The sequence below is a fragment of the Bos taurus genome, chromosome 3 (assembly GCF_002263795.3).
Source record: "Bos taurus isolate L1 Dominette 01449 registration number 42190680 breed Hereford chromosome 3, ARS-UCD2.0, whole genome shotgun sequence".
NCBI lineage: Eukaryota > Metazoa > Chordata > Mammalia > Artiodactyla > Bovidae > Bos > Bos taurus.
The window spans coordinates 20,408,023-20,429,680 of NC_037330.1; the positions used below are offsets into that span (position 1 = coordinate 20,408,023).

At 38.9% G+C, this 21,658-nt stretch overlaps 1 protein-coding gene across 2 annotated transcripts; it reads left to right on the forward strand.

Moving 5' to 3' along the window:
- Nucleotides 1-1,590: 1,590 nt before the first annotated feature.
- Nucleotides 1,591-13,664, forward strand: ANP32E (acidic nuclear phosphoprotein 32 family member E). Of its 2 annotated transcripts, NM_001075306.1 has the most exon segments (7): nucleotides 1,591-1,943; nucleotides 4,909-5,058; nucleotides 5,537-5,659; nucleotides 6,386-6,551; nucleotides 7,618-7,787; nucleotides 12,339-12,396; nucleotides 13,271-13,664. In NM_001075306.1, coding segments are annotated over 7 exon segments (792 nt in total). In that variant the 5' UTR covers nucleotides 1,591-1,889; the 3' UTR covers nucleotides 13,342-13,664.
- Nucleotides 13,665-21,658: the final 7,994 nt, after the last annotated feature.

Here is a 21,658-nt window from a genome sequence, read left to right on the forward strand (position 1 = left end):
TATATGGATGACTCCCTAATCTGACTCTTTCCCTGAACTGTCTTTGGGATTCCACTCAAGAGTTTCAGATTGCAATGGCTAGTGGGATCAGAACACAGAACTTCCTAAGCTGGTACTAAAATGTGTTTCTTTATAGTCCCCTTTTTCCTTGTCTTAAAAAAAAAACTCTTCTTGAACTGTTCCTCAGTTCATTTTGATTCATTCTTGTATCATCTTGACTTCCTTTGGCCTGTGTTCAAACAAAGACTAACTCCAAATACCTGCCCCTGTCATATCATTTTATACCAAAATCTCTCCCTCTTCCAGCTGTTTTTATCTTCATAAAACCTCCTTTTCAGGGAATTCAAAGGAAACACTTGGCAAGGAAAAGGCAATTACTATTTTGTTTTCTTTTATTTAACGTGACAAATTCCAAATATTTACATTTTAAATGCAAGCCTATTTCAGGAGCTGTGTGTCTTGTTAGGGAGAAGTATGGAAGGTGGGGCAATGTGGAGCCGTTAGAAATCTGATAGGAAATCCTAAAGTCTCTAACCCGAAAAGCTGGAAAAATAGTAAAGAAACAGTTCTGGAAGTTGGACTAAGTCACCTACTTCCTTCCCCAAAGTAGCGGGAATTTCTTTGGGTATTTATCCTGAGAAAGGTGTAAGGGAATGGAAAGAACAGATTTTAAGCAAGAACTAAGGCTAAATTCTCAAGACAAAAGTTTAAAAAATCATTCTTATACCGCTTTTATATTCCACATTGACAGACTTTTAAAAGCACATTTAAACTACAGATTTCCTTGGAAACCGACCAAAGGAATTTTAGAAAGGAGAGGCATTGCGGTACTATTTCTATGCGCATTGATATCTGATTTTCGTTAGGCCAGCATTGTTTTCCCTCCGAGGTCTTAGTGTTTATTACAGCAACAATTACCTTAAGAACAAGCCCTCTAGGGTAGTTTAATTTAAAGGTGCCTAACTTATCATACTTCACCCAACTACTTTCAAAATCGTTTTTCCTTCATGCTGAAAGTTAAAACTACCATCTTTATCCCTGTTCTGGTTCTGCACCAGAAGCCTGTCTCCTGCAGGACATTGCCACGAAGGCATGCTTTTTACGTGGTGAGCACGTTGCTGTTCACCTTGGCTGCAAAGCAAGAGCTGCGTTTTAAAACCGCCAGGAGCGAGTGGGTGCAGTGTGCTGAATTATCTGTCTCACAACTTCCGCCCGTAAGAAGGATGTTTTCTTCCTTCCTTTAACATTAAAAACAGACAAGACAAAAACAAAAACAAAAAGAAATCCAACAAGCTTCAGAACCGTCCGATAGCCTAGAGAAAGCGCGCCAATCACACAAAGAAAAGGAGGGGGGCTGCTGGGATTCAAAATCATTTCTCCGGGACGAACACCTTCCTGGACCTATCGGAGTTAACTGCGCGCTTGGTCGCAGCCAGTAAACACACTGTTTCTGGTTCAGGTCCGCCCTAAAGACTGATAGACATTTATGTAACCCAATCGAGTAGTGAGATGCCGAAGAATCCACCAATACATTCGGGAGGTGGGTGGAGTGTAGGCCAGGGGGTTGGCGGTGCCGTGTCATGGAGGCTCAGTCTCCGAGCAGCCATTGAAGGGGAAGGAACTGAGGGTGTGTGTATGTGTGTGCGTGTGAGTGCGCGCGCGAGTGTGTGGACAAGGAGGTGGGGGCAGCCGAGTTAGAGTCCCAACTCCTTGGACTCCATTTGCGATTCTCTTCTTTCTTCCCCATACCTATCTGGTGGTGGTGGGCGTTTATATTTGCCTTTCTTTTCATTCATTTCCAAATCTTTTAAAAATTTAGGGTTGGGGGTAGTAGAAAAAGCAGGAAAAGGTAAGGGAGGAGAGTAGTAGCAGAAGAGCAGGAGGAGGACATGGAGATGAAGAAGAGGATTAACCTGGAGTTAAGGGACAGAGCCCCGGAGGAGGTGAGATGACTCAGCCCCCTCCCCTTCCTTACGAGCCCTGTATTCGGAGGATCGGGTTTCTGGGGGTCCTGGTGGGTGTGTGGGGAGGGGTAATGAATTAACCCCCATCTGGGTAGGGCTGGAGGGAGATATTCAATTTTAACTTTTAAATCATTAAAATCTTAAAATGGCGAAGGGTTTAAGTTTCTAGGGGGCGTTTTTGTGTGTGCTTGGGGGCTTAGCCCCTTCTCCCCTCGAGTCAGGCGTCGTGGCCTCGTGGGGGCGGGAAGCGGGGTGTTGGGGATGGTTCAGCGGCTTCGCTGCCCACGTTTCTGCTCCTTAGGGCCGGCGGCGTGGGCGCGACCCCTCAGTCCCATTCGCCTCTGCCGCAGCCATCGTCGCCTGAGAAGTTAGTCCAACTTTTCTGCAGTGCTGCCAACACTTTTTTTGGGCCAGGGGGCGTCCCCGGCCTCGAGGCCCCTGGGCGTTCGACGACGTCGCGCCGGGCGCTGGTTGGGGTCGCTTGCGTAGTCGGAAGGACCGCGGGCTGCCGGCGGCGCCCACTCCCCCGGGAAGCGGCGCGTGCCGACCGCCGCCAGGCGGAATCTGGGTCAGCGGCTGGTTCTCTGGCCGCGAGGAAGTTTTGGGACTCGTCGTAGTGACCGGAGGTGGGGAGGGGACACGAGACTTTATCCCCTTCGTCCTCCCGCGGTGTAACAAAATTCGGCTCGGCGTGTCGTGTCGTGGAGGCTGCAACTCCAGTTTTCATCCCGGGAGACGATTTCACAAAACTAAACAAATGGGTCGTAGAAGTTTCGCGTCTTAAAGATAGGTTCGGCGAAACTAAATGATGCGCTCTCGCTGCTGTCGCCTTAGTTAAAGAGACAGGCTTGGGAGGGGCCACGTGAGGCGGGTCGCGGTCAACTTTTCGGGGGTCGGGCGGAAGGCGTTTCCGCCTCCTTTTTGGAGGGAGCCTTCTCGACTTCACCCAGTCCTCCCCGCCCGGGGCAGAGGCGCTGGGGGGAACGCGGGCTGGGGGGCGACCCCTTTTTTCGTTGGGGAGTCCCCGCCCCTTCTGGGGTTTCCCGTCGGTCGGAGCGGCAGGTCGCGAAAGCGGGGCCCATAGCCAGCGAGGAACCTCGCGTTTCTGGTCTCAGTGGAAAACGTCTAGAGTCTTGCTAATTGCAGCCTTCGAAATAAACCCTAGAATTGCAATATAAGGGGTATATTTTTTTTCGGGAGGGGTAGAGGTGGTGCTTGTGCGTTCCAGCGTAGGGTCCTTTCGGTAGGTTGTAACGGCGTGAGGAGTGGGAATCCGAGATCTTTACGTACTTTTTAGAAAATATCTTTCCATAAAATTGGTGGGGGGGCAGGGAGGAGGAAAAAGAGTCACTACTATCATCCCACAGATAACTTGAAGTTTCCTAGGGCCTACTCTTTAAGGACTTAAGGAAAAAACAAAATCAAAGTTAAAAAGCTGTCTCGCAGAAGCACACATTTCGAATGGGCTTTTATGTCTTGGTTGGAAAAGTGGGTTTGCCCCTCCTCCCCCACTTTTATACCTGTTCTATCCCTAGTAATTTTCTCGCCAGTTTTGGGGAGTCCCGGGTGTCACTTTTTTGCAGCCTCTCCTTCCCCTGTGGTGTAATAACGGTCTCTTATATTTGAATAGCCCTTTACAGTTTACAAAGCACTCTTCGAGTTTGTTATTTACTTTACTACTTCCGACCAACTTGTAAGGTGGATGGTATTGTTTTAGAATCCAAATTAGCAAACGGAGTCTCAGGGCAGTGAAGTTACTTACTCAAGTGGAAAAACTGGTTTTCTGACACCAAATCTAGTGGCCCTTTCCTCCACTCAGCTAGACTAGGAGTCTCAGACTGAGTGCAGGCACAGCCCTGCCCTACCTGTGACTGACCCCAGGCAGTCATGCTAACCTTCTAGGCCTTGACTTCTTCCGCTCTAAACAGATTATGATGCCTTCCTTTGCTTCCTGAAATACCATGTCATGTTCAAATAGAGAAGGTGGCATTCCTAGTTGATAACATTTATTTCTCAAAATATCTCAAACATATTTTTACATTGAGAATGGAGGGCCAAGGTTTCCTGCCTCCCTTCTAGGTTTAAGTACATTTAGGCCCACACCAGAAAGTTTTGTGCTCCAACTCTGACGGGATAGAGGATCCAGCATCTGCCCTTCCACGACTGGGGAGAAGTTACAGAAATTCTACCAGGGTGGCAGGGGAAAATAACATTTAGTCAAGGATGTGTTGTTCTGGGTGATACTGATATTAGAACAAAGAACATCTGAAAGCTGGGCTGTCTGAGAAGGAGCTTTCTAATGTTTCTTCATCAAAGGTAACAACGTATTTTTGAGTTATGGTGACAACCAAAGATAAGGGGGTTTCAAAGTGAAAGAGGGAATAAAACAATTGCCTTTCTTCTCCCTGCCATTTTAGGGCTTATTTAAATCCTTTCTCAGTAACCGCGGTGTCTCCTTACTGCATAAATATATGCCCTGATGTTGAGGGTCCTTTTCACAAGTGTCAGAAACAAGTTTCACATGGGACTTTTTTCAAAGCTTTATTTCTTATGCAATTAAAAAAATTTTTTTTTAATTAGTGGGACATCCCTGGTGGTCCAGTGGGCAAGACTCTGTACTCCCAATGCAAGAGACCCAGGTTCAATCCCTGGTCAGAGAACTAGATACCACATGCTGCAACTAAGACCCAGTGCAGCTAAATAAATAAATATATATTAAAAAAATTTTTTATTAGTGATTTCAAGCAGGCATTGAATGTCTTAGCCCAAGTTTAAATTTTAAAAAATTAACTTAAGATATCAGACTTTGTGTTTCGATTTTGGGGGAGAATGAAAAGGATCTATATAAGGGGATTGGTGGTTTTAATATTCATGTTTCCAGAGTGTCAGGATCCAGGTCTTTTTGCTAAACAAACTGAAGAATCATTCATATTCTCTCTCCTAGGTAACAGAATTGGTCCTTGATAATTGCCTCTGTGTCAATGGGGAAATTGAGGGCCTGAATGATACTTTTAAAAAACTAGAGTTTCTGAGTATGGCTAATGTGGAACTAAGTTCACTGGCCCGGCTGCCCAGCTTAAATAAACTTCGGAAGGTAAGTTGGCATTAGGCATGAGAGTATCATGATTTTGATGTCAAGGGCTATTACGCACATTTTTTCCCACATGAAATGATGATTCTGCCTTTTAATTAGAAGCCTCTATGTTTCTAGAGGTAAGAAAATGGGTTGTTTAGCATTTTGAAATCCACCGTAATATTGCTTTGGTTGTGGAAATTTAATAATGAAATCACTTTATGACATGAATTTAACACCTACCAAATGTTTTTCTCTGAAGCGTAAAATACAACTATTATACAACTGCAACCAAACCTGGTTAGAAGTCTGTAGAGATTCTAATATTTTATTTGGCAATCATAGATGGGAATTTGGAAATTAAAGACTTCTGAAAGTCTTTCTTGAAGGCAAAGAGAATGACAGTTGTTTTCTTCTTTAAATTGATAATATTTTAGAAATGTTTAATGTGTCCTAAGCCTTTGCCATTCTTTGTTTTCTTCTCATGTTGAATATATAGTTGGAACTTAGTGACAATATAATTTCTGGAGGCTTGGAAGTCCTGGCAGAGAAATGCCCAAATCTTACCTACCTCAATTTGAGTGGAAACAAAATCAAAGATCTCAGTACAGTAGAAGCTTTGGTAAGTGGAAAGGTTTGTCTCGGGACTTGCTTTTTTTTGGTTGAATTTTCTGATATTTGTTTGAGTTTTATCCTATTGACTTGTAATTCACTCTTGTGAAACTTTTGAGTTTATTATATGTTGTGATTTATCTGAATATTATAAAACATTCAGATAAATGTTTAAATCAGTAGGAAATTTATTTTATCATCAACTTCAGGAGTTGAATATCTGGTTGTAAAATTTCCAGTATTTTCTTAAATTCTGTTCCTTCTTTCTTGATTATTTTTTGAGTTATTTCATTATTTGCTCCTAGTTTCCTGGTATGAGGGAAGGAAAGGAGAAGAAGTGAAACTCTGAAAACTTAGCAAAAAAAAAAAAGCTTGGGGGAGGTTGAAATTGTTGAAAATAAAGTTGATTGTGGATTTAAACTAACCATGTTATTGTTGTTGCCTCTTTATGCACAGATTCAGTCAACAAAGTATATTGAGTGCCACTGCAGGCAAAGCACTAAGCCAGGTGCTAGAGATAGCAGTGAACGAAAGAGAGTTCCTGCTCTTGTGGTGTTTACCTGCGAGGGCCTATTAGAATTAACTGTGCTCGATATAATAACCCTTCATTAGAAAATTCTAAACATCTGGAATTCTCTTGACTTCAAGTTCTATACATTTTCTGGTTCATGAATTAAAAAGGAATAACATGAGATTTTAAATCGTGAATGTAATTTTTTACTTTTTACCTTTCTAGCAAAATCTTAAAAATTTGAAGAGTCTTGACTTGTTTAACTGTGAGATCACAAACCTGGAAGATTACAGAGAAAGTATTTTTGAACTGCTGCAGCAAATCACATACTTAGATGGATTTGACCAGGAGGATAATGAAGCACCAGACTCAGAAGAGGAGGATGATGAGGGTAATCATTCTTAATACTATAAATGTGTCACAATTATAGCCTCTACCCTAGCTAGTAAATTAGATTGGACTTGGGTATTTAAGTGTGGGGAATAAAATATGTAAGACAAGAAAAACTTAAAACCCACAGCCCTAGTCCTGTATTTGTTCAGATTTCTGATTGCTTTGGGGAATTTAATGGTTATTATAATATTAAGCTCCATGAAATTTTATATTTATGTAAACCTCACCACTACTCAGTAAAATGGTAACTTTTTTTGGGGGGGGGGGTAACTTTTAAAATAGTATTAAAAACAAACCAAAAACCATTCATCACATAATTATCCATAAAAGTCACAGAGTAGAAACAAGTATATAACAGATAAGCAAAATGTGATATATCCATACAATGGAATCTTAATCAGCCATAAAAATGACTGAAGTACTGATCCATGCTACAATGTGTGTGAACCTTGAAAACATTCTGCTAAGTGAAAGAAGCCATATTCAGAAAGCCACATATTGTGTGACACTGTTTATATGAAATGTCATACAATATGTGTGGCATTTGCCTCAAATTCGTAGGCAAATTCATAGAGACAGAAAGTAGAGTAATGATTGTTAGGGATCTGGGAGAGGAGAATAGTGAGTGACTATTAATGGATATAGGTTTTTTTTTTGTAGGGGGTGATAGAAATGTTCTAGGAATTGAACATTTTCAGATCAATGGGTGACTAATAGATCAGATGACAGAACAGCTGTTGTTAGTGATGGGACACTGTTGCTGTTGGTTGAAAAGTAATTCACTTGAAAGAAGAAATTTGATGGATAAACAGTGTTACAAAATGATGGAATGATTGACAGGTTTTAAAGACTATGAAGTATGTTTTTAAGAGAATCTATACATTGGGAAAATTTTAATGTTTAGATACTGTATTTCTCAAATAGTAAATAGGGATGTTATAAAAGAGAAATCTTAAAAAAAAAATCACCCTGAGATACTTTCTACCCATTGGCTTAAGAATCTGAGGGGCCAGAGCAAAAATATTTGCCCAGACGTTTGCTCATCTTTTAAAATATTCTAAAAGATGGAGATGAAGATGATGAAGAGGAAGAAGATGAAGCTGGTCCACCTGAAGGATATGAGGAAGAGGAGGAAGAAGAAGAGGAGGATGAGGATGAAGATGAAGCAGGCTCAGAACTGGGAGAGGGAGAAGAGGAGGTGGGCCTCTCATACTTGATGAAAGAAGAAATTCAGGTGAATAGACCTTATGAATAGAGAAAATTAACTCTTTAGGCATAGCATTAATATAAAAAGTAAGTTGTGTAGAAATTTGAGAGTTCTTTTCACAGCTCTGTGTATCCACCTGCTTTTTTTCCCCACTGCCCCCCAGTTCATACTATATCCAGATAATCATAAACCCTATGATTTTGCCTCCCAGATATCTTTCAAATCCATCTTTCCCTCAGTAGCATGGTATAGTGGAAACATTTTACAAGTGTTTCTGAGCCCATTTTATGCATTTATACAACTGAGATTTATACCAGCTTCAGAGTCGTTGAGGATTTAATAGACTAATACGTGTGAAGTACCTAGTTGCTGGCATGTTGTAGGCACTCATGGAAACTTTCCTTTCCCCTAATTATTTTTTGCTTATGCTTTTCCAGTAGTTTTCTAAATGGTCTCTCTGAGAACAGCGTTACTACTTAGGTGTATCCTCCGCAGTGCTTGCCTGTGTGGTCTGCATGCAAATGTGATTGTATCACTAGCCTGCTTGAAACCCTTTAATGTTTCCCTGTTACCACCACGGTATACAAGGCCCTCCATTATCTAGCCTCTGCTTCCTTCTCTAGCTTCATCTCCCTTAGTACCGAATTAAATCATCACACGAAGCTATTACTGCCTTTCTGTACACACATTGTTTACTTTATCCGAAACGACTTGCTAGCCATGCCTTCTAATGAACTTTTCTTTTTTCTCAGGTAAACATCAATATACTAAAGCATGTAAAGTGGACCGATTTTATGTACAACTCCATGAAATATTATATATGTACACACTTGTGTAACCACTACTCACATTGTGCCTCATGATCCTTTAAACATTCAGCTCTGGAGTTGCCTCATTATTGAAGCTTTCTGTAATTTTAAAGGGACAGACAACTCCTTCCTCTTTTACCTTTGAACCTGTAGACATTTTGTAAAAACTTATTTGGCCACTTTCTACTAGATGGCTCCTTTAGGGAAGGGGTATTCATCTTTGTGTCTCAGCATCTAATACATTGATTGGGACATAGTAGGTTCACGGGAAATGTCAGTTGACTAGAATGAATGATCTGTAATTGCTGGGAGTTTAGATAAGTTATTAAGTTTTCTCTTAATGTAAAATTATTGAGTTTTGTTTTCATCATTCATAATTTAATATTTATTATTAAAAATAACCTCTTATTTAGATTAGAAATTGTATTTTTATTTGTTTTCCTAATGACTTTTACATTACTTAAACAGTATCACTGATTAATGATGATTTTTCTCTGATACCATTTTAAATATGAAACTAGTGTAGGAAAAAAATGGCACTTAAACTTGCTTGGAGCCTTAGTGAGTTAGGATCTTTACAATAATGAAGAATAGAACTTGTAAGTATTCAGGGAGAAAGGCAACCTATTCAGTTTTTATCAGCATACAACTTGAATATTTTCCCCATAAGTTTTAATTTATTTAGTAAAATAATAGACTTGTTATTTTGTAATTTGACTTTTTTTTGCCTTTGGCTGCACTGCTCCATTTGTGTGACCTTAGTTCCCTGATCAGAGATCAAACCCATGCCCCTACTACAGTGGAAGTAGAGTCCTAACCACTAAACTACCAGTCCTTGCAGTTGACTTTTACTTTCTGTGCCAATAATTCTTCTTTAAATAGTATTAAGTCATTTAAAAATGACCTTCAGCTAACTTTGAATGTTTATATTCATCCTTCTGTTGAGTATTGGGAAATATTAACTAAAAATGATGTGGTGAAGTATAGAGCAAACATCTTTAAGATAATATATACAACATTAAGTCAATGTGGTACCCAGGTAGCTGAGTCCAGAAGTTATCGATCATGATGAGGTAATTTGGGTGTTTTTTAAAATGAAGTCTTGTTTTTAGAAGCTAAGAGCCAGAGAACCTTCAGAAAGTAAGATTAAAAAAAAAATTAGAAGGAAATAGAAATGATATTTGATTAGCTACTTTTTTGTTTGAGTTATTTCTATTTCAGCTGCTCTTCAGATGTAAGGAATTAATATGTATAAAGAAGGAGTAATATGTAGTATACTTCATTAAAAATGGAGATGGAGGATTTAGGAGAACTGGGAATTACCGTGTTTTTGCACTATTCACAGTATTAACACAAATGAGGAAACATTTTATAAATCACTAATTAGGAAAAGACCATAATCTTTACAGAGCAAATATCTGGTAATCTAATAGATTTTGTGTGTGTGTGCGCGTGCGCGTGCGCGTGTTTAGCTGTGCTGGGTCTTCATTGTAGCACACAGGATTTAGTTTTCTGAACTCCACACTCCCTGCCTTGTAAGCACTGAGTTGTAGCCAAAGGACCACCAGGGAAGTCTCTAGATGATATATATTTTTTTAAAGGCATAAAAAGATGATATATTTTTTAAAAAGGCATAAAAACATGAATTGATTAATCATGTTTTGTATAAAACAAAATCCAGAGAAATAATTTGCTTTTTAAAGTTGAGCTTTTCTAAATTACCATGGAATACATGTGATTAGTATTTCAAATGGTTTGATTTTTTTTTTAATTTATAAATATTTAAATACCCTCATTTGTCATTCCTTGCAGATTGAAGTGTTTAAAAAAATGTTCTTTACTTTCTCCTTTTCCTCTCCCTTTCCCTACTCTTCTCTCCCCTCTCTCCTCTACCCGCTTCTCTTCCTTTTTTATGTGAGTATAAGCCCACACATTTTCCTGATTTTTACTATAGTTGCTTAGTTTATTTGCTACCGCATCAGTTGCTTATGCTTTTTGTAGCTTGGATGTCCTGGTATGGCGTGTTTTAAGGTTTGAATTGACTGAGAACGGTTTCTGATATGTGTCATGCAGTTTAGTTTCTCAGGGGCTTCAAGCTAAATGGGGGAAAAATAGGTTCTGATTAATATTTCTAGATACAAATGGAGCTGTGGTTATTTTGAAAAAGGTGGTCATCCAAGTTTTTCTTAACTACCAAGCAGTTTTTAACATTTGCCATTTTAAACTATTTTAAGGAGGTGTACACTGTTTTGAGATTGGAGGGGGTCCCTAGATTGATTGCATTTTTAAAAATATATATTAGAACTTAACCATCTGGAACACAACCAAGCACAAGGCAGTAATGTTTAAAATGTAAAAGTGTAAAAGGTCTAAGTAACAAAAGACGTTTTCTTTGTGGGAGAATATTCAAGCTGTTACTCTAAACCTATTTTCTCTTTTATATTCAGTTCTTTGGTAAGCTTGTTGATCTAGTTTCTGAATCCATAGCAGATTAAAATTGACATTGTAAGTAACTGTAAAAGAGCAGGCGTTAGGAAAAGATACAACTCAAAGTAGAGGCCAAGAGTCACTTTAAAAAGGAGAAAACCATATTACATATATTAATAGTCTTTGAGGAAATTGGCATATACTAATTAGTATACTGCTCACCGTCAAAATGGTGACTATGATAATTCAAGGAAAAGGTTTAGCATAAAATGGTAGAAGTGTGCAATGCATTTTAGAGGTTTTATCCCAATTTGCTTAAAAAAAAAAAAAAAGGTTATGATGTTTGAAGGCTGTGTTTAAATCTTAGTTATCCAAAACTCCCACAAGAGTTAGAGATCAAATTTTATTGTGATTTTTATTGATATTTGCTATTTTGCTATGTAGATTTTTAGATGTAGAAAGAACTTAGAGATCTTTCTAGATGAATACTTCTTTCATTGATTGGAAAACTGAGGTCCAGAGAGATTAAGTGACTTACTCCATACGTATAACTGTGTTGGAGCTACAATTCAGGTGATTCCTTCCTCAGTCTATGAAACAGAAGACTATCTTTGAAATAGTCAATAATTACTCTGTCTGTTAGCCACTGGGTACATTTGCTTATTTAGTTAAAATAAAATTCACTTCCTCATTTGCACTGGTCACATTTCAGATGTTCAGTTGGCTGTGTGTGACCAGTGGTTACTGCATTGAACAGCACAGATACAGAACATTTTCCGTTTTTGCAGAAAGTTCTTTTGAACATTGTTGTTCTCAACCATAACTTATTTTCATGAAGAAACTAGATTTAGTTAGGCTTTTAAAAAGACCTCTGTAAGTTAGGCAGAGGTTGTTAGAACACAGGATGACCATATATTTTTTTCCTGTTGGAATATATTGTTATCACAGGGTGAAAAGCCCATGTCATGGGTTGTTTATTCTCAAACTGAATTTTTTCTTTTAACTGGAGTATAGTTGATTTCCAGTGTTGTGTTAGTTTCTGGTATATAACAAAGTGATTCAGAGATATATATATACACACACACACACACATACACTTTTTCATAATCTTTTCCATTTTGGTTTATTGCAGGATATTAGATCCTTGTGCTATACAGTAGGACCTTGTTGTTTATTTATTTTATGTATATAGTAGTTTATAGCTCCTAATCCCAAACTCCCAATTTATCCCTCCTTCATCCCCTTTGGTAACCATAAGTTTGTTTTCTGTGTCTGTGAGTCTATTTCTGTTTTTAAATAAGTTTATTTGTGTCATATTCAAACTGAATATTTGACTCTCAAGGATGAAGAAGATGATGATGACTATGTTGAAGAAGGGGAAGAAGAAGAAGAAGAAGAGGGTGAGTTACATTAGCCATTCAAAAATCCTAAAAAGCCTTTATTCATGGGTTTTAAAGACTGTGTCTATAATTCAAATTATCACTGATCTCTTTGATATTGGTAACATATCACACAATTCCTTGAAAGGTATAAAACCTTTTTAAAGAGGAATTTTCTCAGGACATTCATTAATTCCATTTAAAAGAAAAAAAAAAAAACAGCTTATAACATTTGTTTCAAAACAGGAATGAAGAGATAATGGGACCATAAGCTCAATTTATTATTTTTTTATAGCCTTTCATTTTGAAGAGGGTAAAACCTTATTTATGAGAGAAGAGCAGTTGAACTCCAGATAATGCCTGTTTTAGATTTGCCCTCTCATTGGGCTTCCCTGGTGGCTTGGAGGTTAAAGTGTCTGCCTGGAATGTGGGAGACCCGGCTTCGATCCCTGGTCAGGAAGATCCCCTGGAGAAGGAACTGGCACCCCACTCCAGTACTCTTGCCTGGAGAATCCCATGGAGGGAGGAGCCTGGTAGGCTACAGTCGACGGGGTCGAAAAGAGTCAGACACGACTGAGTAACTCCACTCCACTTCACTTCACTCTCTTTACCTAGGTCTTTCAAGAAATTTAAAAATTTAGTAACAGTTCCATTAATGTTTCTTGATCTGTACTTCATGATTTGGCCACAAGGGTGCATAGCAAGCTGTCATTATTTATGGATTTCTAAGTCTATTAAGGTTGTTTCAATACTGAACTTAAAAGTAATGCAGAGGGGAAACCTAACCTATAATTTTCTTGTGCCATTAACTTTAAGATAGATTCAAAATTTTGTAGCCTAACATATATTCATTTAAAATTAAGTATTATGAACAGTTTTCCTTTTATTTTTTCAGAAGAAGAAGGTCTTCGAGGGGAAAAGAGGAAACGAGATGCTGAAGATGATGGAGAGGAAGAAGATGACTAGATCATTCTAAGACCAGATTTCCTAATGTTCCTGGGTGTGCAATAGAGTGATCACATCTTCTTTGTTTCTTCTTGTATGATAGCTATCCCTCCAGAATATAATGTTGTAACTTTTTATAGGAAAAGTGTGGTTTTACTATTTTTGCCTTATCATTCCAAATAAGATTAACTAGTCTGTTAATGATCATATTGTATGTAGAGAAAAATTTTCATTGACCCCCCCCCATTGTGAAATTCCCTAGCAGTTTATTTAGAATCTTAAATTTTCTAATTAAAGCTCATTGTATTAGTCATTTTTAGCATAATTAAAATATCGCTTTTACACAGGCATAGTACGGTGCATTTCATTCATAGGGTTTTAAAGTTATTTATAAATTCACTGAAATCACAGTTGGCTGAAATCTGGAATGAAAATAGTCTCTTGAATGCTAAGTTGGTTATTTTTTTAGAGGCAACCCGGAGATCTTTAGTATGAAGGCAGTGCCTTTTTTTGGGCTGAGGGTAATTGAGTGCTTTTTTGTCACACGAATAGCTTGGAAAGTAGGAGCAGAATAGTAAAGGTTCTATTCAACAATATAGTTCATGGCATTTGTGGAGCCTTCTAAAACCTTTTAAGCTAGGTGACTAAGATTTTTGTTTTCAAGGAAAAATTGCTTATACTGAGTTGAGAGACATGTAGGTGAGCCCTTTCTTGTTCCAGCTGAAGATCATGGCCTGCCAACGGTTGTTATTTTAAGTGTGCACTCTTGTTTTCCTCTCAGTGATTCTCTTATGATCACCTTCCTTTCTTGTTTCACTCCCTTCCCTCTTCTCAAAAAACAGTTGGGAAATAGGGACACCCAGGATGACTGTTTTATACCTCAACCACCTTTTCAGACCTGTGTCAGTCTTAAACAAGCTAAGTGAAAGAAACTGAGTATTTTCTGAAATACGGATATTATTATCAATACAGTTTTATGCAACAGACTCTGCTTACTGTAAATCTTTCTTGACAAGATATACAGACTTAGGAAGATGGAGAAAGAAAAGAACAGAGGAGACTCTTGGAAGCAGCACTGTGTTCGTCAAAGTGAAAGTGAAGTCACTCAGTCGTGTCTGACTCTTTGCGACCCCATGGACTGGAGCCTACCAGGCTCCTCCATCCATGGGATTTTCCAGGCAGGAGTACTGGAGTGGGGTGCCATTGCCTTCTCTGAAAGTCAGAACAATTGCCTGGTAATAATGAGACATTCAAATCAGATTAGCTTTCCAAATGATTTAGATACCACTTTGCAAAGCATGGGCTTCCCAGGTAGCACTAGTGGTAAAGAATTCACTTGCCAGTACAGGATACATAAGAGATGCGGGTTTGATCCCTGAGTTGGGAAGATCCCCTGGAAGAGGGCATGGCAACCCATTCCATTATTCTTGCCTGGAGAATCCCAGGGACAGAGGGGCCTGAGTGGCTATAATCCATAGGACTGCAAAGAGTCAGACATGACTGAACCGACTTAAGAATGCACACACTGCAAAGTAGTTCTAATTTTTCTGAGCAGAACCTTTATTCTTTGTATAGTTTTAAAGCATTATTACCAGTTATAGCATTTAATTGGAATACACTGGACAGCTGGGAAAATATTTGAAACTAAATCAATATTAAGATTTGTTTTCAGGTAGATGTCTATTAAAAATAGAAACATTTGGGATAACCGAGTGTGTGTTTCCTTATACAACTACTAAATATAATATTATGAGTAGGCAAGTACATCTTTTTTGTTGTTGTGGAGGCTCCATGTTCAAGGAAATTGCTTTCTTAATTTTGGCTAGCTAAAAATTTTTTCCCCTTTGTTTTGAATATGTGTAAGTTTTTAAAAAGTATCAGCAAATTAGTTGGTTACACTTTCATACTGGGACACATTTAAATTACTAAGAATAGTATTACTTCTTTCTTAGTTTAAAATGTATGACAGGGTTTTAAAGTAAAAAATTACAAAGTTATTTCTGGATAAACTAAAAAAGCTGCATAACTGAAATAAAACTGTTGGGATAAGTTTAGTTGGGGGGTTGGAATCTCCAAAAGGCTAACATTTTACTCCTTTTTAACAATTATAATACCCTGTTTTAAGAATTCTTATTGCATAATATGCCAGATTATAAGATACTTTAAAAGTTAAATCTATATATTGACTTTGTTATCAGTCATCTTACTGTGCAATCGAAATGATCAAAATTAGAGTTCTTTGGTTTGAAAACAACACTTAGAGCCTCCAAATAACTTTCTAAGAGTTATTTAGCTTTGTGGGTGATATTTTCATGCAAATAAGTAAGGGTGGGTTTTATATTTTGTAGAAGTTTTTGGTCCTATTTTAATGCTCTTTGTATGGCAGTATGTATATAGTGTGTTAAATTCCTCAAGACCCTCCTTGAAAACTTTGAAGTTAATACTTTTGTGCAACTGTGTTTTGAATAAAGCCATGACAGTGTTAAAAACAAACAAAAAAAGTCAGTACTGATTATTATTTTATTGTTTCTGACCCTTGTTTTTTTCTGTGATTGCTGTAATTTAAAGTTTTTGAAAGTGAATTGCTTCAAATAAATTGAAGAGTTGTTACTGATTAGTTTCACTGTATGACATTCATTTTTTGAACATCACCATTGGGGCTTTGAAGGTCTTTCCTAAAACAGAATCAGCTTGAAAGTTAACATTCAAACACGAATGTGATATGAGATAATACAGTGTAATAGTTTAACTCATTAGCTTTTCCCAAGGGATTGCAAACTGAGCCAGTACTTTTTGTATTTTGATTTGAAGTAATAACTTAATATCTACAGTTGAAGTAACTATTGTTTATAGATACCCAAAGTGATTATAAACCTCTTGTACAGCAAATAGTTTTCTAAAATGAGGCTAAAGTCTCCATTAGTACTGTATGTTTATCTTCAGAGTCCTTAGATAATATAAATACAAATAATTCTTGCATGTTTATCTTGAGTAAATCCAACCTGAAACAAACTTTATCTGCTCTCATTTTGGTTTTCTTGTGATAAGTGGTTTTTTAAAAGTTTCATTTGTAGGCAACTCTGGAATTTGATAAAGTCAAGAAACAAGTATAATGTTAAGTAATGTTTTCATGTATTTTAATTATGGAACTCTGCCTCCTGAGAGATGGAAAACAGTGAAGTACATTTCAACTGCAGGGATTATTGAAATTAGTATGGTATTTTCTGGTTTTATGGCTTAAAACAATTCAAAACTTATCCCTTCTAGGTTAAAGATGATGGTAGTAATAACACTAGTTTTTGGTGGAGATGTTAGATAATGAAGCCATTCTTTGAGAGAATGGGATTCAAAAACACTTAAGTATTGTTTATTCCTTCCCTCATAGTTCAGTTGGTAAAGAATCTGCCTGCAGTGTAGGAGACCTGGGTTCTATCCCTGGGTAGGTAAGATCCTCTGGAGAAGGAAATGGCAACCCACTCCAGTATCTTTGCCTGGAAAATCCCATGGACAGAGGAGCTTGGTGGGGTGCAGTCCATGGGGTTGCAAAGAGTCAGGCATGACTGAGCAACTAACAAACACAACTTCATTCCTTGTTCTATATTTTAAAGAGGCTTTGGAACATGTGACATTTATTCTTCCCATGGCTGAAAATTTTCCCTCTGTTCTTCCTAGTACTGGATGCAATGTTATTTTGCAGCTGTTGTTTAATAATAGCATTCTACTACTGCATTCCTTTTTCATGTACTAATCAGCCTAAGATTTGAGAACCTGGCTTGGATAATTTGGTCTTAGGCAGCTACTTGTGTTACTAGTCTAATGAAGAGCCCTAACATGGAGAACAGGTTTTACCACAAAAGTAGGAGATACAGATTGGATCCCTGTGTCAGGAAGATCCCCTGGAGGAGGAAATGGCAACCCACTCCAGTAGTCTTACCTGGAAAAACCCCACGGACAGGATCTCGGCAGGCTACAGTCCATGGGGTTGCAGAGTAGGACACACACACCACCTTTCTGTGTGGTAAGACCATGTGGTTATCCCATGACAGCAGTTCTGCTTGAGAAAGAATCAGAAGTGAGCCAAGTTAATGGCTTTCAATTTTATGAATATTTGCAAATTATTTTTTTGTTAAAGCATCATTGTACCTGGTTATTTATAAAATGAACATGTCCACCATTACACATCTGCAGGCCACCAAATTAGGCATAAAACATTGGTGAAAACTCATTCTAGCTGTTCAAGAAGTGGTTTTGACCCCATAAATAGTTGCCTAATTTCTCAATCTCCTATTCAATGCTCACACTGCACCATCTTGCAGATGAAGGCCATGACCTGCGCCCTCCATTTTAGTTGTTAACTTTTCCTGGATAGACTCACTCCCACAGCTCCAGAATTAACAGAGGCTACAGGGTTTCTCCACTAGGAGGCATTTTCTCCCACAGTCCTCTTTTCTAAGCACGAAGAAGTCAGTAACTGTGCTCAATGGAGCTCAAGGCCATTTATAAAGACTAGCTATGTCTGAGGAATACTGGGGTTGGTAGAAGAATCTATAAATATTATGGAACGAACTGGAGTTGGAGCAACTTTTATATTTTTTAAACTAATGACAGCAGCAACAGAGGAAGCTAGCATCTGCAAGGGAAGCAAGTACCATCACAGCGCAACTCCAGCTGAGAAACCAGTGCAGGTCGTTTTTAGCGGTGCACCCGCCCCCGTTTTCTGAAAATATTGAGTTAAGAACAATCTCAATTGTGCAGTGTTGAGGATTTATTATTCGTAGGAAATGAGTGAAATCTTTCTGAATAGGATTCCACATTTGAGGGGGGTGGGGTGGGTGTGTGTCTTATTCTTACCACGCTGTCCATATTGGGATATGTGTAGGGAAAATTAAAATTGTTTTGACATATTTGGCATTTTATCCTCTTGCAGTACTGCTTGATTCCCCACTGCGAAGGTTCCTGGGCTGGTAGGAGTCAATTCATGATGGATTAGAACCCTAGAATTCAGCCCCATTCATCTTGTTTTTACCCCATGCCATTCTTACTTTGCGGACTCCAGCTTTAAGGCTGAGTTTCTCTAAAGCCTGTCTCCCGCCACACTCCTCTGGGGCGAACTAACCACACCGTGCAGATTATCGTATACTAGTATCAGCGGGAGATTTTACTTCAATGTTTATACTGAAATAAAATAACCTCAGGGTATATCTTTGAGGTTATCTGTTGTAGTCTCTGCCTTAATTTTTACCTTAATTTCCCTAATCTCTACCACTGCGCTATAAAGCAGTTTTTCTTTCCTCAGTCAGTTCAGTTCAGTCGCCCAGTCGTCTCCGACTGTTTGCGACCCCATAGACTGCAGCCCATGGACTTTCTCTTCCTAGAAGACTTTTCACAGCAAGACACCCTCCAGCGATTCTGGAATCTCGCGCGGTCGTAATAGTAGAGCGTGATGGCGAGAGCAACAGGACTTCAAACTACACAAGTAACACTCTAGTTACAGGGGAAACGAAATAAAAAGCGCTAATCACTTTAGAGTGTGCCCCTGACTTGATTCAAGAAACCCATGGTAAAGAGTTCTGACAAACTAGTTTCTTAAATTCAAGAGCGAAGTCGAAATGCCAGGAACTTAAAAAGAGGTCAGGACTCCGGCCCAACCGGGGCTACCCACATTGCTCTACAAGGGCGCTTTCCGAAGCGCCGCCGATTGGCCCAGAAATGCCGCATTCCGGTCACGTGCCTTCGCCCCGCCCTCCTCCCTGCGCCCTCCTCCCCGCGCCTCTAGAAAAGCTGGGGCTACTTCATGCCCTCAGCTTTAAGTCAGCGAGTTGCGCATGCGTGAGGCGTGGCGACAGCGGTCCCCTGTGAATGGGTCCCTCTGCCTCCGCCCTCTGATAAGGAGAGAAGCTCGTCCATCGGCCCTTAGGACCTTCCTTTTCTTTAGTCACTCGTATCTTACAGTTCTCGTTTAAGAGTTTACAGAGCTTCTGTGCGTTCTCAGTCGCTTCAGCCGTGTCCGATTCTGTGCGACCCTATGGATCAGGTTGCCGTGCCCTCCTTTAGGAAATCCTCCCAACCCAGGGATTGAACCCGCGTGTTTTAGGTCTCCCGCAATGGCAGGCGGGTTTTTTACCACTAGCGCCACCTGGCCAACAGAGCTTCTGTTTCCTTTCTAATTTTCAAATATTGAATGCTCTTAGCCCCACATTTGCGAATATCATCCAATTTAATGACTATAAACTGAGGTGTGTTAGGTGCGATTCGAGCCGAGGCCACTTTGCTTCTCCATCTCGTTCGTGCCTCTCTGCTTCAAGTTTGCACTTGAATAACCTTTGTTCAGTGGTAACCTTTGCTTCTCCTCAGTAACTAGCTAGCCTGCTCTGCGGTTCTTATTCCCATTTTCTCTATCTTGAAGCAAGAATTGCTGGATTGATCTGAGCCTTAATAGTTGAAGTAGGTATCTAAGGACGAATCAATTCTGGAGAATATTAGAGCAACCAACTAGCCGGAGGGAAATCACTGAAAAATGATGCGGAACCCACGTGTAAAATAAAGAGCTGTAACTAACATACGATCTTTTTATTCTGTCCTAGAAGGGAAGAAGGGAAATATTGGGGAACTTTTATGAAGGTCAGTTTGCAGGCTTTTAGTTAAAGTAACGGAACTGTAGTTTGTTTGAAGTGTCTCAAACTTTTGGAGAGGAATTGTCATCAAATTTATACTTTTAATATTTTTATTGGAATCAGTAAGTCACCTTTCAGGGATTTTTTCCTTCAGTTTGTCTTGTACACCAGAAAAGTTTTTTTGGAGCTATAGAAGGTGTCAGCAAATGAATTCTTGGGTACACAATTTTTATAAAAATGTTAAAGGATGGGTTCTTGTCTTATATAAAAGTAGCAACTATAAATAATTCAGTAAAACTAATGCCAATAGTTTCTCAGGCATTTTCAATGGCTTTTACAAAACAACCACAAAATTGGGTAAAACAAAGGCCATCTTCATTTGAAATAAAAGATGAGAATATACTTGAGTTTTTAGAAGCCAAGATTTTCTGATGGGTAGCAGCATTTCTCAGAAAAGGATTTTCCTTTTGTCAGGAATTAATATGTAGGAGAAGTTTTTAGATTGTTTATTTCTCCTTATGTTGAGGGATGTTGTGTATTTTCAGCATTGTTTTGATGCTGCTGCAGTACTTAGAAACAATTATCAGAGGAGGTTGATAGTGAATTTTTTTTTTTTAACAACCCATAGGACATTGAGTAGTCACCTGCTGAGAAAGGGGCTATTGCCATCTGGTCTATGTTATGTAGCCAAATCTTTACATTGATCCCATAAAAAACCTCCTTTCCTTTTTGTGTCATCTGTTTTCCCTTCCACCACTGTTTTATATCAGCCTGCTGGAGTTCAGGGACAAATAAGAGGTCATATAATGTAGGTCATTGCATAATGATGAAATATCAATTCCGTACTCGGTCTCTAAGGCTCTGTCCTTGATAATATAGTGTGCTGTGATTGTTGTAAAGCTTTCACTCCATATTTTATATTAGTTCTCATGGCTGTAATGTAACCACTTTCTTTCAGGTTTCTATGTGTTCAAACTTTATTAGTTACAATTAACAGATGAAGAAGTGAGGAGATTATCTACAAATTCTTTTCAAGGCAAGGAGGCCTGTAGCTATGATCAAAGGCATAAGGTGTGGAAGAATGTTCATTTAACAAACTTTTTAATATCTTTGTTTAAGGCACATAAGTGCTTGGAAAACAAAGATAAATAATACACAACTCTACCCCTTGAAAAACACAGTCTAAACACAAGATTATGAAACAGGAGAGAAATGATGGAAGGTAGAGAAATGATGGAGCTGACGACTTGCGCCTAGGAAGCTCAGAGGATGCCAGAACCTAGATTTGCTCACTTCAGTGAAGGTCTCATCTTCTGTTTAGCAGGGCTTCATTTTGTCAAAGTCAGCCAGCTAGTGAGGGACAGACTTGTGTCGTGTGAAAGCTCACAAGAGGCTAATGTTCTAAACCAGAGTGAAAGTGAAAAAGTCACTCAGTTGTGTCCAATTCTTTGCGACCCCATGGACTATACAGTCCATGGAATTCTCCAGGCCAGGATACTGGAGTGGGTAACCTTTCCCATCTCCAGGGGATCTTCCCAACCCAGGGATCAAACCCAGGTCTCCTGCATTGCAGGTGGATTCTTTACCAGATGAGCCACAAGGGAAGCCCTCTAAATCAGGTATCAGCTTATTGCTTTATATGGAGATTGTATAATTATGTTGACTGCAGCATTCTTTTTATTTATGTATTTAGTTTTGGCTGTGCTGGGTCTTCATTGCTGCAC